General features: G+C 41.3%; 1 protein-coding gene and 1 pseudogene across 1 annotated transcript in view; both read right to left on the bottom strand.

Moving 5' to 3' along the window:
* Positions 1–2,552: 2,552 nt before the first annotated feature.
* Positions 2,553–22,053, bottom strand: part of DLGAP5 (DLG associated protein 5) — a 42,176-nt gene continuing 22,675 nt past the window's right edge. Inside the window, 7 exon segments of the mRNA XM_049768939.1 lie at positions 2,553–2,693; positions 6,535–6,584; positions 9,107–9,232; positions 12,173–12,392; positions 19,347–19,439; positions 20,225–20,385; positions 21,611–21,696. Coding sequence (XP_049624896.1) covers positions 2,553–2,693; positions 6,535–6,584; positions 9,107–9,232; positions 12,173–12,392; positions 19,347–19,439; positions 20,225–20,385; positions 21,611–21,696 — 877 coding nt within the window.
* LOC126002864 (uncharacterized) lies at positions 15,430–15,580 on the bottom strand (annotated as a pseudogene).

Here is a 22,053-nt window from a genome sequence, read left to right as displayed (position 1 = left end):
GTTTACACAAACCCACTTACATCCTCTGGTTACTTTGTAAAAATGAACATATTAATCATGAAATAGTTTTCAAAAGGCTATCATATGTGGGGCAAGAGGAAAAAAGGTTATCATATGGCAGGTCCTTAATACACAGGCATTCCCAGTTGACTTTGAAAATTCAATCTTGGAAACATTTTTCATAAATGAAAGCAATATCCTTTATTGTGTCTTCAAATATTTGCCTAATATCAAATGATGCGAGGATTCAAAAGCCTAAAAACTCTCTACCTATAAGAGACAAAAATGACCTGAGTAAAGAGCAAGGAGGGCTCAAGCACAGCTGGGTGTGGCCCCTCAAAACCAAATGCTCCACCCAAAACCAAGTGCTCCACCCTAAACCCACAGGAAAACAGCCCCCATTCCTACCCCAAAAGAAAAAAAAAATTATCTTTTGGTACAACTAGAATACAAGTAGGTTTTCTGAGAACATTCTTCTAAGCCAGCAGACTTCACATAAGTTACAGTTCACCTGAACCTCAGCCTTTTCTTGCCACAAGTTAGTACGTTTTCCTTCCTCTGACAAAAAAAAGTAGATGTGTTTTTTTCAATAACTGCAAATTTTAAGGGGCCACCCACAAGTCACTGTTTGGCAGATACCTTTGCACTGAGAAATAACTAGATTTAGTATGAGCTTTGGTTATACTAGTCTGCCAGAAGCCATTGTTCTCTTCTACAATGGGATAGGTATGAGTTTATAAAAGAAAATGTTTCAGGGCTGAGGAGATAGCTAGAAAGGGTGGATCACATTCCACACCCCCCCCCAATTTTTATTATAACACCATAATTTAACAAGTTGTTCATAATACACTAGTTTCAGAAATTAAATGTTCAAACATCATTTCCGTTATCAGTGTGACCTTTCCTTCACCAGTGCCCCAATTTCCCACCCACTACCATAACCTGCCCATGCAAGCACAAACTTACTTCACACACACACACACAAACCAAACAAAAACCCTCAAATCTATCTCAGCATAGTAATTATTGATATAATCCTCTTCGAGGGAAGAAGGTTATTTCCTGGGCTGTAAAGTCAAGGGGAAAATAAAAACAACAAAAAAACAAAACCGGGCCGGAGAGATAGCACAGCGGCTACAACACCAAAGGTGGTTGGTTCGAATCCCGGTGTCCCATATGGTCCCCCTGCCTGCCAGGAGCTATTTCTGAGCAGCCAGCAGGAGTAACCCCTGAGCATCGCCAGGTGTGGCCCAAAAACCAAAAACCAAAAACAAAATTCAAAAAAATACTTCCCAGGGGGGTTTGTGGGAATCTCTAATCGTTAATGGAATGCTCTAATAATTAACCATTTGAAATTGCAAAAAAGTCAAAAAAGAAAACTGAATAGCATTACATAAATAAGCCAATATTAGGTGTGAACATTAATATATCTAAGAATTTAACAAACGACATCTAAAAATTTAAATTAAGAACACACAAAAAAAAAAGAAAAGGGGCCGGGCGGTGGCGCTAAAGGTAAGGTGCCTGCCTTGCCTGCGCTAGCCTTGGACGGACCACAGTTCGATCCCCCGGTGTCTCATATGGTCCCCCAAGCCAGGAGCAACTTCTGAGCACATAGCCAGGAGTAACCCCTGAGCGTTACCGGGTGTGGCCCAAAAACCAAAAAAAAAAAAAAAAAAAAAGAACACAGTATAGGGGCTGGAGCAGTGGTGCAGGGTGTAAGGCATCTGCCTTGCATGCGCCAGCCTAGGATAAACCGTGGTTTGATACCCTGGCGTCCCATATGGTCCCCCAAACCAGGAGCCATTTCTGAGCACATAGCCAGAGTATCGCCGGGTGTGACCCCCCCACAAAAAAAAACACCCCAAAAAACAGTATAAAAAGATCCTTTTTTTTTTTTTTTTGGTTTTTCGGGCCACACCCGTTTGATGCTCAAGGGTTACTCCTGGCTAAGCGCTCAGATATTGCCTCTGGCTTGGGGGGCACCATATGGGACGCCAGGGAATCGAACCGCAGTCGTAATCTTTCCTTGGCTAGCTCTTGCAAGGCAGACACCTTACCTCTAGCACCACCTTGCCGGCCCCAAAAGATCCATTTTTTAAAGAAACATTCAATGTATTCTGATTAAATCAAATATTAAGCTCTCAATTAAGCAACATTATTTATACATTTAAGTGAGATGCAAGACATACAACATGTTTTATTCTGTGCGGTTAATGTATAAAATGTCCCCACTTCCTTAAAACAGTACTATATCTAAAATATGCAGATGGCTGGTCCGATGGCAGTGGTTTATCAGAACTTATTAACGTTAGTATCATAAAAGTTGGTATATAACCCCCCCCACTGCTCAATTTGACTGGCTTTAAAATAAAATAAAATAAAATATGCAGATGAACAAGGACCGTGAGGAACCAGACATTCTCTCTCTCTATATATATATATGTGAACAAAAGTGATACAAAAATACACACGTCATTCAACTTGTCAATAACCCAATAGTTTATTACAGCACTGATAAAACAAAGACAAAAACTGGGACTTATTTTCAATTAAGAATCTTCTGACTGTTCTCTAGTGGGAGGCCTCAAAGGTGAGAAGGTGATGAGGTTGCCACCAAAGGAAATGTGCCTGGAGTTGCCCTGGTGTCTCCTCTCCACAGGTGCAAACGGATTACCACAGCTGAGGCGGGACTAGAAACACATTCAAAGACATCACTCAAGCCAACAGTCAGATTTTTTCATCCACAAAGTCTTCAACATTGCAAGTTCATAGGAGTTTATTTAATAACAGAAACATTTTCCCTACATAATAAATTATAGTTATACTACATGGCTGCAGATGTGGTTTTGCTTATAGTAATTTTTAACTGAAAAGGCATGTTAATAATGTTCAATGATATGATGATTTCCACAGAATATAGAAGATGAATAAAATTGAGACCATGTTTTTTTTTGTTTTTTGGTTTTTGGGCCACACCAGGCGGTGCTCAGGGGTTACTCCTGGCTGTCTGCTCAGAAATAGCTCCTGGCAGGCACGGGGGACCATATAGGACACCGGGATTTGAACCAACCACCCTTGGTCCTGGATCGGCTGCTTGCAAGGCAAACACCGCTGCGCTATCTCTCCGGGCCCAAATTGAGACCATGTTTAAGCTACTTGTGTAGACTCCATAAAGGCTAATTTACCTAATGACACTAAACAGGCCCATCACAAGGGAGTCCTATTGGACCAATCAAAATTATTTCCCCATCAAATCCTACTTCAGTTTCAAATGATACCACGGAGCAATAATCTGGTAAAGCAACTTTACTCCATGCCCTAAAATTATCCCAGAGCCAGAAAAATAGCTCAAGTGGCAGAATGCATGTCCAGCATGTGCAGGCCTCTGACCACTGCCAGGAGCAGTTTGCCAGGCAAGAACCCTGCCTGCTGTATTGTTTCTCAGCCACCTTGGTTCATGCCTTAATCAGGGGTCTCAAACTCGTGGCCCTCCGTATAACATTTTGTGGCCCTGCCCTAGCCTAGAGGACTCTTTTTTTGTTTTGTTTTGTTTTAGTTGTTTGGGTCACACCCCACAATGTTCAAGGCTTACTACTGACTTTGCACTCAAGGATCACCCCGACTTTGCCTACTGCAGCCCCCAGGTAAATTGAGTTTGAGCTGCCTTAAGTCATAGATCAGCAGAACAAAGCATTCACAAGTCAAATATGGGGACAGATCGATCAGATTTATATAAATTGTTTGTAGTCCCTGACTTCAGCTCTTATCCTAGAATCAAAGAGATTAAAGAACAAGAAATGACAGAGGGTGGGTCTCAGTGAGGTACTTCATTCTGCTGTGGGCCAGTCCAAAGAAAGATGAAAACAAGGACAGAGTGATAGTACAGCGGCCTTGCAAGTGTCTCGACTCCAGGTTCAATCCCCAGAATGCCAGACAGTCTCTCAAGCCCACCAGAGTGATCCCTGAACAAAGAGCCAGGAGTAAGCCCTGAGCAGCACCCTGGTGTGGCCCAAAAACAACAACAACAACAAAACCAAAAAAGGAAAAGATTATTAAAACAAAAGAAATAAAAGGAATTAGTGTGTAAGGAAGCCAAATATCTGTCAGGTTTCACAATCGTATCTTTACCTTAATGAATATTTTTTTACCTTAATGAATTTTTAATAGTATGTGATCAAAGACTGGCAAATCATGGCAATTCTCTAAATTAGCATTTAGGGATTTAGCATCTAGTCCTGAAAATTTTCAAAGATATGGCTGTACACCAGAGTTTTTGACCCTGTAACAAGTTAAAGTCACCTGATAAAAAAAAATGCTCCAGGAGCTGGAGCTATCTACAGTATAGTGGGTAAGGTGTTCCTTACATGATCCTGAACCAAATTCAATCTTCAGCATCTCCTATGGTCCCTCAACCAATGCCATGAGTGGTTCCTGAGTGCAGAGTCAGGAGTAACCCCTGAACACTTCTGTATGTGAACCCAAATAAACAAAAGTCTGTTCCAGATAATAAAAATATCTGGAAATGATGGGGCTGGAGAGAGAGCATGGAGGTAAGGCATTTGCCTTGCAATCAGAAGGTCAGTAGTTCAAATCCCAGCATCCCATATGAGCCTGCCAGAGCGCTGCCGGGTGTGACCCAAAAACCAAAAAAAAAAAAAAAAGGGCCCGGAGAGATAGCACAGTGGCGTTTGGCTTGCAAGCAGCTGTTCTAGGACCAAAGGTGGTTGGTTCAAATCCCGGTGTCCCATATGGTCCCCCCGTGCCTGCCAGGAGCTATTTCTGAGCAGACAGCCAGGAGTCACCCCTGAGCACCGCTGGGTGTGGCCCAAAAACCAAAAAAAAAAAAAATCTGGAAATTAGGCTGAAAAATCAATGTAATTGGGCAAGTGAGCACTGCTGCTCGTATCATATCATATGCTCATAATCATATCATAATGCCAACATATAGGAATATAAAACAGCTTTGTCTGAAGAGAAATTTTCCCACTTCATAAGGAAAATCAAAAGAATAGAGTTCAACAGTAGAGTACTTGCTTTCTAAGTCAATTCCTAGTACAAACAATCACACAAAATGGGGGAAAGTTTCTCAAATTTAGTGTTCTCTTTATAAGAGCATAAATATGTGCACTGTAAGCATTATGTACCCAAGTGCTGGATAATAAACTTAAATGGGAGTAAGGCCAAAGATACAGTATTAAAGTTAGGTCACTTGGTTGCACACAAATGACCTGAATTTAATCCCAGCATGCCGCTGGTCTCCTGAGCACTGCTAAGGGTGATTCCTGAGCACAGAATCAGGAATAAGCCCTGAGAAAGGCCCCTACTTTTCCCCAATAATAACAACAACAAAAAAATTTTTTTGGCCACACTCAGTGGCACTCAGTCATCACTCCTGGCTCTGTGCTCAGTCATCACTCCTGGCAGGCTTGGGGGGCATTCTGAGATGCCAGGGAGTGAACCTGGGTCCATCCTGGGTAAGTGATGTGCAAGGCAAACACCCTACCAACTGTGCTATTACTATGCCCCCCAATTTTTTTTTTCTTAAAATAAATTAACTTGGTAGCTTTCACAGGAAAACTTTACAGAATGGTGAATTATATGATTGAGAGTTAGAGGCAAACAGTCACTAAAGAGACCAGGAGAGTTTCCAAATAAGATAGCAGAAACATAAGTAAAGGCACCTAAAAGAAACAGAATAAACGGGGCCAGAGAGATAGCATGGACGTAGGGCATTTGCCTTGCATGCAAAAGGATGGTGGTGTGAATCCAGCATCCCATATGGTCCCTGAGACTACCAAGAGCAATTTCTGAAAATAGAGCCAGGAGTAACCCCTGAGTACTGCCGGGTGTGACCCCCCCCAAAAAAAAACAAAACAAAACAAAACAAAAAACCAGAATATAAGAGAAGCCAGAGCAGTGGTGCAAGCGGTAAGGCGTCTGACTTGCACATGCTAACCTAGGACAGACTGCAGTTTGATCCTCCGGAGTCCCATATAGTCCCCCAAGCCAGGAGTGATTTCTGAGCGCATAGCCAAGAGTAACCCCTGGGTATGACCCAAAAACAAACAAAAACAAGAAACAAAAAAAACCCCCCAAAAACCACAAAACGTACAAAATCTTCAAAGACGTTCTAGCTCATTGACCCATTGAAAAAAAAACTTCTGACCATGCATAGCCCTCATGACTGGCTTTCTTGTTGTGGTAGAGGAGACAGTTCTGACTATCTGTTTTCCTGATGGTAAGCTATTTGTAGCCGATCGAGTCATTCTTTTTTGTCTTTTGGGCCACACGGCTACACTCCGGGGTTACTACTGGCTCTGTATTCAGAAATCCTCAGGAGACTCTTCAGGGGACATATGGGATACCAGGAATCAAAGTTGGGTCTGTCCTGGGTTGGCCACATGCTAGACAAACGCCCTACTGTTGTGCTGTCTCTCCAGCCCCCAAGATACAGGTTTTAAACTGTACACAGATGAGTAATATTTTATAAATTTATAACACATATTTTTCAAAAAAAGTTATAAAACTTACAGAATCAAGAAGGTTGCATTCAGTAGAGATCTTTTTGTTGTCAAATGGTACTGGAAAACAATAGAATAATTTTTAGTATTTTAAGATTTTTAAACCCCCCCCTCCCGTTTGGTTTTTGGACCATACCCAGGGGTTCCTCCTGGCTCTGTGTTCAATAATTTGGTATTTTTGTTTCTTTTTGGTTTGGTTTCTTTTTGTTTTTTTGGGTCACACCCGGCAGCGCTCAGGGGTTACTCCTGGATCTATGCTCAGAAATCGCTCCTGGCAGGCTTGGGGGACTATATGGGATGCCGGGATTTTTGAACCACTGTCCTTCTGCATGCAAGGCAAACACCTTACCTCCATGCTATCTCTCCGGCCTCTTGTTTTTTTGTTTCTAAGTCACACCTGGTGGTACTTTGGGGTTACTCCTGGAAGAAATCAATCCTGGCAGGCTGGGGACCATATGGGATGTCAAAGATCGAATCCTGGTTCATTGTGTGCAAGGCAAATGTCCTACCCACAGTGCTATCACTCCGGATCCTCAAGAATTATTACTGGTGGTATATGGGGGACCATATGGGATGGCCAACTAGACAAACTACAACACAAGCACCCTCTCACTATACTATTTTTCCAGTTCCTATTTTATTTTTAATTTGGGGGGAGCACAGGAGGTTTAGACATAACCAGCTATGCTCTGTATTCAGGAATTACTCCTGGCAGTGCTTTGGTGGACCATACGGAATGGTGGAGATTGAATTTGGGATAGCTGAGTACAAGGGAAATGTTCAACCTGCTGTACTATTGCTCTAGCCTTCTGACTTTAAATAAAGTTTATTTACTTATTTGGTTTTGGACCACAACTAGCATGTTCAGGGATTACTTATGGCTCTGCACTCAGTGATCATTCCTAGTGGTGCTTAAGGATATAGTGGGTATTCCTGAAAAGTGCCCTAACTACTGTGCTAGGGCTCTGGCCTCCTTTCTAACCTTTTTAAAGAATATTTTCAATGTTGCAACAGTGAACACAACCATTAAGTTCCATACAGAAAATCCTAGAACAAAAATATGGATCATTGTATGCTATACCATTTAAAAAATTTTTTTTAGGTCTTTTGTCTTTTGGGCCATCCCCATTTGACACTCAGGGATTACTCCTGGCTGTGCACTCAGAAATTGCTCCCAGGGGTCGGAGAGATAGCATGAAGGTAAGGTGTTTGCCTTGCATGCAATAGGATGGTGGTTCGAATCCCGGCATCCCATATGGTTTCCCGAGCCTGCCAGGAGCGATTTCTAAGCGTAGAGCCAGGAGTAAGCCCTGAACGCTGCCGGGTGTGACCCAAAAGCCAAAAAAAAAGAAATTGTTGGCCGGGCGGTGGCGCTGGAGGTAAGGTGCCTGCCTTGCCTGCGCTAGCCTAGGACGGACCGCGGTTCGATCCCCCGGCGTCCCATATGGTCCCCCAAGAAGCCAGGAGCAACTTCTGAGCGCATAGCCAGGAGTAACCCCTGAGCGTCACAGGGTGTGGCCCAAAAACCAAAAAAAAAAAAAGAAATTGTTCCTGGCTTGGGGGAACCATATGGGATGCCAAGGGAATTGAACTGGTCCATCCTAGGCTAGCGTTTGCAAGGTAGACACCTTACCTCTAGCACCACTGCTCTGGCCACACTATAGCATTTAAAATAAAATACTCACCTGTGGGACAATAGCAATAGCAGTGAGAAGAGCATTTGCTTTGGAAGAGGCTGACCTGGCTTCGATCCCCAGCATTCATCCTATATGGTCCCCTAAGCCTGTCAGGAGTAACTTTTAAGCACTGAGCCAGAAGTATCCCCTGAACCCTACTGATAATGCCTCCCCGAAATTCTCACCCCAAACTTAAATGAGTCTCAAGGATCAGAGCAATAGTACAGCAAGAAGGGTGCTTGCCTTGCATGTTGCCATCCTAGGTTAGATTCCTGAATACATATCAAGGAGTAAGACCTGAACACCACTGGGTATGGTCCCCAAAACAAAAACTGTTCAAGGGGGCTGAAAGTGGGTGGAGGCAATTGCCTAATATATGGCTGAACCAGGTTTAACCTCGAAGACCTTCTAGGAATGATTCCAGAGCATGGAGTCATGAGCAAGATCTGAGCATCATTGAGTGTGGCCAAAATAAATAAATAAATAAATAAAAAATCCCCCTCAAAGTCTTCAGGGTCAAGGAGAGAGCTCAAGTGATAGAATACAATCAGGTATGTACAAAGTCTGGTGCTCCTTCCTCAGCCTATACATCATCCTCCCACACTAGCTGTGATCCTGACTACCAGTCCACACAGCCAAGAGGGGCTGAGTCTGACCCTTTCTTATCAAAACCAATCAACCAGTACAATAAAAGCCTTGATTTATTTAACAGTCTATTTTAATATATCAAAAATACCTCATCTAGGCTGCAGATAGAACAGGATTTTGGCACTTGCCTTGCATGCAGCTGATCTGGTTCAATTCCTGACCCTGTATATAGCACTGCTAGGGGTCACCCTGAGCACTGAGGCAGAAACATCCCTGGGTATGGCTCCAACCCCACTCCCCAAAAAACCCCAACCATACCTGGCTGAGAAATTGCTGCTGGTGATGTTTGTCCGGGAAGGTCTACCTTAGTCCTGCCCTCACACACGGCTTTGCTGGCAGACTTTGGTGTTTTAATTTTTTGAGATTCCGAAGAGATAGAAAGCCCTAAAAGATGATGAAACTCACTTCAATATCCTAAAGTTCTCTCATTTGTTTTTCATTTTAACTAGGAAGGCAGGACTAGTTGCCCCCCCCCCCCACACACACACACTCACCGCTAACTAGCCTCTTTCTCCTGCAAAGTTATGTTAGTTAAAAATTAAATGTCTGGGGCCAGAGAGATAGCACGGAGGTAAGGAGTTTGCTTTTCATGCAGAAGGTCATCGGTTCGAATCCTGGCATCTCATATGGTCCCCCGTGCCTGCCAGGAGCAATTTCTGAGCATGGAGCCAGGAGTAACCCCTGAGCACTGCTGGGTGTGACCCAAAAGCCACAAAAATAAATAAATAAATAAATAAATAAAAATAAATAAAATTAAATGTCTAGGGCCGGAGCAATAGAGAAGCAGTAGAACGTTTGCCTTGCATATGACTGATCCAGCATGGACCTTGGTTCAATCCTGTGGCACCCCATATGGTCCCCCAAGCCAGGAGTGATTTCTCAAGCGCATAACCAAGAGCAACCCCTGGTCTTCACTGGGTGTGGCCCAAAAACCAAAGAAAAAAAATGTCTAGGGGCTGGGGAGATAGCACAGTGGTAGGGCATTTGCCTTGAACAAAGCAGATCCAGAGCAGATGGTGGTTCGAATCCCGGTATCCCATATGGTCCCTCTGTGCCTGCCAGGAGTGATTTCTGAACACAGAGCCAGGAATAACCCGAGCGCCGCCAGGTGTGACCCAAGAAAACAAAACAACAAAAAACACCAAAAATAAACAAACAAAAAATTAAATGTCTAGGAGCCAGAATGATAGCACAGCAACAAGGCATTTGCCTTGCATGCAGCTGACCTGGAACAGAGCCAGGTTCGATCCCTAGCATCCCAGATGGTACCCCAAGCCTGCCAGGAGCGATTTCTGAGCCCAGAGCTAGATGTAATCCCTGAGTGTCAATGGGTGTGGCCCAAAACCCCCCCCCCAAAATGTCTAGGACTTTCAGTTAAATAAATACAATAAAAATATAAATAGGGGCCAGAGCGGTGGCGCAAGCGGTAAGGCGTCTGCCTTGCTGCGTTAGCCTAGGACAGACTGCAGTTAGATCCCCCGGCGTCCCATATGGTCTCCAAGCCAGGAGTGATTTCTGAGCACATAGCCAGGAGTAATCCCTGTCACCGGATATGGGCGGCCCCCCCCCCCCAAATATATATAAATAGAGAAGATACCCCCATGAAACTGTTCTTTCTTAAAGGTTTACTGCTAAATTAGTAACAGACCAAATTAAAAGGTATATTGTTACAAAGACGAAGCTGACCAAGCAAGAGCCCATCGAGCAGAAAAATCACTTAAATCAGAAAAATCATCTAGATCAATTTTCTATGAAAAATAGTTAGTTGAAAAACCTGAGCTGCAAAATTAAGATAACAGTTCCTAAAAGAATCAAAAAATACTTTTACTAAATAACTTTTTTTAAAGGGAAGACTGGTATTTTATTTATTGATTTATTTATGGTTTTGATGCCACACCAAGTGGCACTCAGGGGTTACTCCTGGCTCTGTGCTCAGAAATTTCTCCTAACAGGCTCAGGGACACTATATGGGATGCTGGGGATCTAACCCAGGTTGGCCACATGCAAGGCAAACACCCTACTTGCTGTGCTTTCACTCCAGCCCCTATTGAATAACTTTTTATTTTACAAACTTTAGGATTATACCCAGTAACTCAGGGCTCCTTCCTGCTAGGTCTCAGGGTGCTGGGGATTGCCACACGAGAGGCAAGTGCCCCACCCACTGTACTATCTCTCTGGCTTTGAGTATTTTAAAATGAGGGAATTTATAGATGATAAAAAAAACCCTCAGCTTCTCTAAGTTTCATATCTGAAGAGGCAGTGTTGTATGATGTCTGAATCCTTTGTGTCTTCCCTTCCTTGCAATGGCAGGAATTGAATCCAGGGCTTCCTACATAAGTGCAACTACTCAGTCATAATTCCACACCTTTAATTCTTCCTTTGCATCTGAAAGACCAAATCAACTCCTAACTAACCTAAAGAAAATCACCCCAGGTGCTGGAGCGGTGGCGCAGGGAGTAAGGCATCTGCCTTGCAAGCGCTAGCCTAGGACAGACCACAGTTTGACTCCCTGGCGTCCCATATGGTCTCCCAAGTCAAGAGCGATTTCTTTTTTCTTTTCTTTTTTTTTTTTTTTTTTGGTTTTTGGGCCACACCCGGCGATGCTCAGGGGTTACTCCTGGCTCTCTGCTCAGAAATAGCTCCTGGCAGGCACGGGGGACCATATGGGACACCGGGATTCGAACCAACCACCTTTGGTCCTGGATCGGCTGCTTGCAAGGCAAACGCCCCTGTGCTATCTCTCTGGGCCCGATTTCTTTTTTCTTTTTTAAATCACACCTGGCAGTGTTCAGGAGTTACTCCTGGTTCTACACTCAGAAATCGCTCCTGGCAGGTTTGGGGACCATATGGTATCCCAGGATTTGAACCACCATCTTGCATGCAAGGCAAATGCCCTACTTCCATGCTATCTCTCTGGCCACAACCAAGAGCAATTTCTCAGCGAATAGCCAGGAGTAACCCCTGAGTGTCACCGGGTGTGGTACAAATCCTCCAGCCAAACACAAGAACAATACCTAACTTCTCATACTGCCATGGAATCCCTTAATCTCCTAGAATACTGTGGCCTATCTTACATTTTGCAGGGAAAGAAGCATAACATGTAAAAATTCTAAGAACATATAAAAAATTCTAGAAGCTAAATCTCACTTAATGCAGTCTCATCAGACTCATCAAACTGTAATCTGCACATGTCTGTGAGAGAGCAGCTATAGTCAATTTTCCAGGAGTCAGAGAAAATTTACTGTGTGAAAACACTTTTTCACCTCTATACACGCTCATCAAACCCAAATAGTTCTCTTAAGTAATGTCAGCAGAAAAACTGACCTGAGAATGATTTAACAGGACTTTCCACTCTGAAAAACCCAGCATCAAACACTACTTTATCCACTTCCTTTGGCTTTATAGAGTTTGCCACCTCAGCACGTTCTTCCTGTTTAATTTTCTCTCTCATTGCATTTTTTATGGCAGCTAGGCGATTTCTAGCAGCAATTCTTGCACTGTCGTCCTGTTTGGGTTGACTTGCTATTTTTGGGACAACTTTTTTCTGCAAAGAAAAATTATGACACTTATGAATGTTACTTATAAAAAAATAAACTATATGAGCGAGACACTTGTCCAGTTCCTAGTGAGAAAAATGCAGGTGGTGAAATGTAAAGAACAAAGTAAATATCTGCCTTCAAAAGAACTCATAATTTCATTAAAAAAGCAAGATAAAGCTGTAAGAGATAAACTCAAGAGGGTTAGAAAATACAGGATAACACAAATCAGTCTTCAGAGGCATCAAGAAATGTTTATAGGAAGCAGGATTCAAGCTGAAATCATGTGGAGTAAACAGATGAGCTGAGAAAAGAGCATATTTGTCAGCCCAAATGGAAAGAAGGTTCAGAGGAGGAAGTAAGGACAAGTCACAGCTAGTGAAAGGGAATTATAAAGTCCCTTACCTGTAATGATAAAGGAGCTACATTTATACAGAGTCAAAGGAACAGAGAAACCAAGGATGAATTTTAATCTGGAGATTAACATAAATGGACCTCTGATTTGGAAAGGACACTGTCAAAAGCCTGGAGAAAGAACTGGTTATAAGTTAGCAAGGAGACTAAGGTGAGACTAAGTATTAGTACAGGTACTTGTACTAAGCATTAGTATTATAGATACAGATGTTAATGTGTAGGGTAGAGATGGTGACAGAAAGAACCAGGGGGCCGAAGTGATGGCACAGTGGGTAGGGTGTTTGCTTTGCATGCAGCCAACCTCAGGTTCATTACTTTTTTTTTTTTTTTTTTTTTTTTTTGGTTTTTGGGCCACATCCAGTGATTCTCAGGGGTTACTACTGGCTATATGCTCAGAAATCGCTCCTGGCTTAGGGGACCATCTGGGACACCGGGGGATTGAACCTTGGTCCATCCTAGGCTAGCATGGGCAAGGCAGATGCCTTACCACTTGTTCCACTGCTCCGACCTCAGCAGTTATTCCTAAATGCAGGACTAGGAATAATCCCTGAGTACAGCTGGGTGAGTCCCAAAAAGCAAAAAAGAAAGAAAAATAAAAGGGAAAAAAACAGGGGTCAGAGAAATAGTATAGTGGACAGAGCAATCCAGGTTCAATTCCCAGTGCCTCATATGGTCCTGAGTCTACCAGGAATAATTCTTGAGAGCAGAACCAGGAGCATTGAAACTCTGAGGAGTAACCTCTAGGTTTGGTCCCAAAACAAAAGAACCAAAGTAAACCTTGACAATGACATAATGACCCCATTGCAAGATATGATGGGTTTCACAAATTTTCTTTTAATGAACTTTTTTCAACATTTTATTACTTATTATGTTTAGTTGTACCAAGTAGTATGAACAGCTCTGTAAACCACAGTACCAAAATAAAGAAATAATAATGAAATAAGTAGGCAAGGGAAGCTGATGGAAAGAGAGGGGAGTTGAGAGGAATTCTGAACATTATAAACAACTAAGGAATAGAAAAGTAATCTTGCAAACATGACTGCAGAATAGATATGGAGGGGGCTGGAGCGGTGGAGAAGTCATAGGGCACTTGCCTTGCATCCTATATGGTCCCCCAAGCCAGGAGCGATTCTGAGCGTATAGTGAGGAGTAACCCCTGAGCATCACTGGGGATGAAGCTTAGAAATCGCTTCTGGCTTGGGGGACCGTATAGTACTCTGGGGGATCGAACCACTCTCTATCCTGGGTCAGTCGTGCACAAGGCAAACGCCCTACCACTTTGCCACTGCCCCAGCCCCACAATCACCGATCTTTTCTGTCAAGTATTTAGACATGTTTAAAGGTCTTTATTTATAGTTAAAAGCAAAACTAAACCTGTGATGTCTCTTCTTGCTTTGGTTATCTGTACTACCCTGTTCCATTTTTTATTCCAAGTTACAGACTTCCTGAAAATGTTTCAAAATTCTGTCCTTTTGTTTCTCCAATTTGCAGTGCAACTTCATCCCTCACTATGCTTCTAGAACTGTTATCACTAATGACATGATCCACCAGTTGTTGAAGTTATTAAGGACTTAATTGTAAGAGCTTATTCTTTGCAGTATTAAGTGGGATCTCTTTTTTTTTTTTTTTTGGTTTTGGGTCATACCCGGCAGCACTCGGGTTACTCCTAGCTCTACACACAGAAATCGATCCTGGCAGGCTCAGGGCTCCGAGATTCGAACCACCATCCTTCTGCATGCAAGGCAAACACCCTGCCTCCATGCTATCTCTCCAACCCCAAGTGGGATCTCTTTTTTTTTTGTTTGTTTTTGGGTCACACCCGGCAGTGCTCAGGGTTACTCTTGGTTCTACACTCAGAAATTGCTCCTGGCAGGCTCGGGGGACCATATGGGATGCCAGTATTCAAACCACCATCCTTCTGCATGAAAGGCAAATGCCCTACCTCCATGCTATCTCTCCGGCCCCAAGTGGAATCTCTTTTACTTGAAATTATATTCTACTGATTTTCCTCCTTTCTCCATATCTATTCTTTTGTTTTGTGTTTTTTGGGCCACACTCACTATGATTCTAGAATTGTTATCGCTAATGATATGATCCACCAGTTGTTGAAGTTATTAAGGAGTAACCCCTGAGTGTCACTGTGTGTGGCCCAAAATCAAAACAAAACAAACAAAAAAGATGGGTGATTGATAGAAAACAAGGTTGAAGAAGTCAATTTGTTTCACTAATTCAATAATCTCAACAGTAGGAGCTAAAATGGGGGGAGAGAGACACCTAGTGATAAACAGTAGAAATACAAGGCTCTGATGAAAAGCTCTTTAGAGGTAGTCATGATCCAAACCACCAGATGCTATTACCGGTAACTTTTCCAAAATTGAGCCTCATAAATGATACCTAAAGTAATTTAGAATGATCAATCAGTCTCCACTCTTTAGAACTGAAATTTAATTTCATTAATGTCCTCAAGGTTTCTGTGATGTAATTCATTAGTAAAAAATTACAATAAGGTTCTTTTAGTATTCTAACATCTTAAACACCAAGGTAGGACTAACAGTTTCTATTTAGAGTGCTATATCATAATAAAGCACAACTTTCTGGCTATAATCTAGGATAATTATGGATTTTTTTTTTCAGGGGAGAGTGCTAACGCAGTCCCTCACTACCACAAATTTCCCACATTTGGGGAAATCGCAGGGGTCAGCACATCTGGAGTGCAATGGATAAGCCTTGCCCTGGGGAAACCACCTTCGTGATCATGGTATCTCCCCTCCCAGGTAAGTATAATTATGGATTTTTTAAATAGATAAATATGCAGTGTGCTGTGTTGATTTATAAAGTCTCCATCTGAATCAGAAACTTTGAATCCAAAAATATTACTAGAAAAAAATGACTACAAAGAAGTTGTTCATGAAAAAGTGGAATATGGGAGCAGGCACTGCCAGGGTGTGGCCCACGTTGCCCTCCACAAATATTAAAGAATAAAATGTATCATACTAACCAAAAATTTTTTATAAAAGCAGTATCAAGGGACCGGAGAGATAGCATAGAGTTAAGGAGTTTGCCTTGCATGCAGAAGGACAGTGGTCCATCCCATGTGGTCCCCTGAGCCTGCCAGGAGCGATTTCTGAGAAAGACCCAGGAGTAACCCCTGAGCACTGCTGGGTAACCCCCCCAAACCCTCCCAAATAAAATAAAAAATAAAAGCAGTATCAAGAAAATTTATATAGTAAAGAAGACAGATAGTACTCAGTACAATAATCAAGAGTTGGAATCAACTAAGTTGTTCAGTGACAAATGAGTGGATCATGAAGATGTGGCACATATATACAACAGAACACTACATAGCTGTAAGGAATGATGTAATCAAGCACTTTAATTCAAAATGGAACTGGAAGATATCAAGTTAAATTAAGTAAGGATAAATACTGGATATCACTTATATGTGGTACTCAGAATAACTGCATGAGGGAATGCAATGGCTTAAGTGGTTGTCCAGAACACTCTTGGCCTCAAAGTATAGAAAGAAGGAAATTATCACATCCAAACAGAGAAATCGACCAAAATAGCTAGGTAAATAAAAATAATAATAACAATAATAAATGAAGGTAAGATATATATATAAAAAATAACCAAGGTTTTGTGTGTTTTTTTGTATTTTTGTTTTTTTCCCTCCTGCCCTGGCACAGTAAATATTGGGGTCATTCGAAAAGGAATTCACTTGCCCTATGAGATATGGGGTTTCTCCGTCCTTGGAGTATGCTGTCATGGGATCAGCTATAGACTTTACTCAGGATCATTACTCTCCCGGTGGCGTTTTTTTTTTGTTGTTTGTTTTTTTGTTTTTATTCTTATTTTTTTTCTCTTCCTTTCTTTTCTTTCGTTATGTGCTACGCCATGTTTATTATTTCAAGACCACGGCGGTTTTTTGTTTGTTTGTTTGTTTTTGTTTGTTTTTTGTTTGTTTGTTTGTTTTATCTGTTTTTTGTGGTGCTTGTCGATATAGCTGGAGTCCTCACTGGATATTTGACACTTCTTTTGGTACTGGTGGAGTGTTTCACCTTCTTTTTCTCCCTCGTTTCCCAAATCGATGATGAGAGCCTCTAGAAGGATTCTACCCATTTTCGGGGTATTAGTCTCTTACCCCAGTTTATTTATCTTCTCTTTTTCAGGCAAAGCTATGCAGCTTGAACTAGCTAGCCCTGCCTCCATTTAGAGGGGGAAATAAGGGAGGCATCAAGACAAACTGATGCAAGACTACTAAGTAGTAGGTTAGATACAGAGGGGATCACATATTCTAGCTGCCCTGGGGGTGAGGGAAGAGGAAATGGGAGGTAGGACAAAAACGGAGGTGTAGGGAGGACAATTTGGGGATGGGAATCCCCCCTGATTTTATGTAAATACGTACCTAAAATATTATTGTCAACAATATGTAAGCCACTATGATCAAAATAAAAATTATATTAAAAAAAAAAGAAAGAAGGAAATTAATAGTGGAGAAAGACAGATGTGAAATAACCGGGGACAGTTATCAAAGGGATCCGGACACATTGGTGGTGTTAAGAACTAAGTATCGGGCCCGGAGAGATAGTACAGAGGTGTCTGGCCTTGCAAGCAGCCGATCCAGGACCAAAGGTGGTTGGTTCCCCCGTGCCTGCCAGGAGCTATTTCTGAGCAGACAGCCAGGAGTAACCCCTGAGCATCGCCGGGTGTGGCCCAAAAACAAAAACAAAAACAAAAAAAAAAAAAAAAAAAAAGAACTAAATATCTGGGCCGGAGAGATAGCATGAAGGTAAGGCGTTTGCCTTGCATGCAGAAGGACGGTGGTTCAAATCCTGGCGTCCCATATGTTCCCCCAAGCCTGCCAGGAGCAATTTCTGAGTATAGAGCCAGGAGGAACCCCTGAGCACTGCTGGGTGTGACCCAAAAACCAAAAATAAAAAGAACTAAGTATCCAAACCGATAACACTGAAATTCACGAAAAACACTGGTTTAGGGGGGCAAGTGATAGCACAGCTTTGCCTCGCAGGCAGCAGACCCACGATGGACCTGGTTCAATCCAGAATCAGGTATCCATAGCCAGGAGCAATTTCTGAGCACAGAGTCAGGAATAATTCCTGAGCCCAAAAACTAAAAAAAAAAGAAAAAAGAAAAAAGAAAGCTTAGGTAAAAGAGTGTTGTTGGGTGAAGGGTTCACCTTAACAGTGGTGGAATTGGTACTGAAACATTCTATGTCTAAAACTCATCTAAGAATAACTTTGTAAATCATAATGCTTTAAATAAAATAAAATTAAGTTTAAACAAAAAATTCTTTCACTTAAAAATGTACCACACAGAAGTTGGAAAGATAGTACAGCAGATATGGAACTTACCTTGAACGTGGCTGACCTGAGTTTGATCCCTGGCAGCCCATATGGTCTCCTGAGCACCACCAGGAGTGATCCCTGAGCAGAGTCAGGAATGAGCCCTTAGCACTATCAGGTAAGTATACAGAATAGTATTTAAACACGAACTCTGGAGTGAGAAAGTGTGTCCTAAAATCAGCTCCATATTAGATTGTGATTTAATGTTTTGGGGGTATGGATTCCCAATATATAAAGTGAAAATAGTTTAAACATTGTGAAAAAAAATGAGGAGAAAAGAAGATAGCACTGCTGTGCATGTTGAGACCCTGAGTTAAACTACTGGCATTGCTGGCATAATCCTAATACCACATAGAGTGACCTCTGTAGAGAAGACAAACAAAACCGATAACAAAAATGCAAGGGGTTGGCCAGAGCAATAGATAGTGGATAAGGCTATCTTGTGTAGGACTGGAATCCCGTAGTCTCCCAAGCCAAACCAGGAATGAAAAACAAAACAAAATAGGAGAAAAAAAAAAGTCAAGCCAAACAACCCATAAAAACAGCAACACCAGGGCCGGTGAGGTGGTGCTAGAGGTAAGGTGTCTGCCTTGCAAGCACTAGCCAAGGAAGGAACGCGACTGCGGTTCGATCCCCCAGCGTCCCATATGGTCCCCCCACGCCAGGGGCAATTTCTGAGCGCTTAGCCAGAAGTAACTTCTGAGCATCAAACGGGTGTGGCCCGAAAAACCAAAAAACAAACAAACAAACAAAAACAGCAACACAAAAGAGTGGGGTACACAACATTGGACTGTTGTGAAGATTAAGCAAGTTCATATATAGAGAGTATCTGGAATAAGATAAGGCATATATTGAGCATTATATAAATTATCTTCTTTTTCTACTACTACTACAATAAAATGCATAGGCACAGTATAAATGCACAGATGTACTATTTACTAACTTAAAAGTCTTTTGGATTCAACCATGATTGAACTATTTAATCAGTCATTTTCCTCCTCTTAAAATGACCTCCCTGAGTTTTGTCTTAATCATTTCCTTATCTTTCTCCAGAAGCATCCAGGGTATTGTGAGTAATACATGGGATTTTGTAAAAAATGGAAAATTCTGAAGCTAAATATTTTTAAAATGTAAAAGAAATGAGTCAAAGTAGAAGAATCTATACTAGAATTAGGATATAAAACTCACCCGAACATTTTTGCTCATCTTATTATTACTATCTTGCCATCCACATTCCTCAAGTTTGGTCAAATCATTGAACTTTTGTTTTACATCGGTAATCTGTTAAATAAATACAGCATAAGTATATCAGTAAAAGCCTCATTAAAACTACAAGCTAATAGGCTTGGGGAGATAGTACAGCAGGAGGGTATCTGCTTTGCATGCAACCAACCCATGTTTAATTCCTGGCATAAACTTGTTCTATTCGATTGGAATCATATGTTGTATCTGACTCACTAATAAAACAACTAACTCCTCTGGGACAGAGAATGTGCCTTATTTATTAGTTCCTAGTATATAATGCCTGCTACATAGCAAGAACGCAATAACTACTTGAAGGGGCAGCATAATTGAAGCTCTGGGACCAATCCGAGACAGACATACACACCCAAAAACTCCTGCTAAATGGACTGAACTACAAAGTCTAGATTTATTCATCTCATATGTAGAATCATTATAGAATATTCAACAATATAATTCCAATTTCCAACCTAAGTAGAAGTTATTCTAACAATATGGGGGAAGATATTCGTAATTAAAACTTGTGTTTTACTATTTATATGAATGTAGTCTAATATTTCGCTCAACATTTTAATTAACTCAACAGCTACCATATCCATTTTACTGTCACTTCGTTAAAAAACAGCAGTCATAAAACTCAAAAGATAATACACTCAGGGGCCAGAGAAACTGCTCAATGGGCAGACTGCATGCTTTGTATAGAGAGGGACTATATTTGATTCCTGACACTGCAGCATCCCCCAGCACAGAGCTGGGTGTGGTCCCTGAGTACTTCCAGGTGCAATAACAATAAGTTAATACACTCAAAATACTTGATCACATACCTGAAAATTAATCATATCCCAAAATCCATCCAGATCTGTACAAGTAGTCTCCTTTTCACCTAGTCTATATTCACAATTGTCCACCAGTCCTTCAAACTGTTTGAATCTTTCTTTCATAAGAAGTCTTGTTTGACCAACTGCTAAGTGGATACGATCTTTAACTAAAAAAAAAATAAAATATTTTTAGTTTTAGTTTAAAGAAAGACTTTTTCTTAAAATTTTTTTGGGTAAGGGCCGCCTTCTTATCCCAGGGATTATTCTGGCCCGTACTCATGGCAGTGCTGTGGAACCATATGGAATGACAGGGATCAAACCCAGGACTGCCAACACAAGGCAAGTAGCCTTCTCGTTGAACTATCACTCTAGCCCATCTTTTCTTAATTTAAAGACCTATATTTCAAGCCATCTACTTGGCATTAGTTTTCCTAGTGCCCTAAGATTTACAAAATCAAATTCTTACCTATAACAAATCTCCTATCAAACTTCATCACACAAATATTGGGCATTTTTGAGTCCTACTAAAAATTAACAATATTTGTTTCATACATACGTATTACTACAAGTGGCATTCTTTATTTTGAATTTTAAAATTTACCCTCAAACAACTGATTTGTAAGCATTCAAAGCAAACAGATGACTTTTCAAAATAAGATAAACTTTTTAGAAAATATCCTCTATAAGGTGATTTTCATTCAGGAACTACGTTTTTGTTTGTTTTTGGGGTCACACCCAGCAGCGCTGAGGGATTAATCCTGGCTCTATGCTCAGAAATTGCTCCTGGCACGCATGGGGGACCATATGGGATGCAGGGATTTAAACCACAGTCTGTCCTGGATCGGCTGCATGCAAGGCAGGCAACCTACTGCTGTCTATCTCTCCAGCTCCTCATTCAGAAATTACTTTATAAAAATTAAACACCTAGATGGGCTGGAGTCACAATACATAGCTGGTAGGAATTTGCCTTGTACATGGCCAACTAGGGTTAGATCTCTGGCCCCGCTAAGCACTGCCCAGGAGTAATTTTTGAGTGCAGATGCAGGAGTAGCCCCTGAGCATCATCAGTTGTGGCCCAATTTCCCTCTGTTAAAAAAACAAAACAAAATAAAAATCATCAAATCTAACACCAGACCTAGAAGTCAAATACAAAGGAACAACCAAAAATATCTAATGATAAATTAGCAAATGCCAAACTTAGGAATAACCATCAATAGAATAACACATCCTTTCAATCATGCTATTATTTTAGTACAGTGATGTAAACATATGTTGAGAAATTTAAAAATATCCTTACCCTTTTGAATATTAAAACTGGACACTACATTTGTTATTTCACACAAATATAACCATACTAAAAGAAATAAAAGACTTAAAAAAATGTTTCCTCACCATCATCTGGAATATCCAATTCAATCTTCTTGTCCCATTCAAGACAGTACGAAGTTAATTTCTCAGTTTCTGATTGAAGAACATTTCTAAAATTATGAAACATTTCCATTTCACAGATGTTTTTCAAATTATGTATCAGCATAAAGCCACAGAATATTAGGATGGTGTAAAAGACAGGTATAATATTAATTTCTAAGAGTCAAGTCTTAATCATTTTAGGAACTGTGACATTGAAATCCATAAATAGAAGGTGAAGGTGATACCCTATATATGTCCATCTTTTTGTTTTGTTTTGTTTTAGGGTCATACCCGGCAGCGTTCAGGGGTTACTCCTGGCTCTATGCTCAGAAATCGCTCCTGGCAGGCTCGGGGGAACACATGGGATGCCGAGATTTGAACCTCTGCATGCAAGGCAAATGCCCTACCTTCATATTATTTCTCTG

Source organism: Suncus etruscus, chromosome 2, assembly GCF_024139225.1.
Source record: "Suncus etruscus isolate mSunEtr1 chromosome 2, mSunEtr1.pri.cur, whole genome shotgun sequence".
Lineage (NCBI taxonomy): Eukaryota > Metazoa > Chordata > Mammalia > Eulipotyphla > Soricidae > Suncus > Suncus etruscus.
Note: the sequence above shows the minus strand (reverse complement) of the source record. Positions and strands in the feature narration are given on the sequence as shown.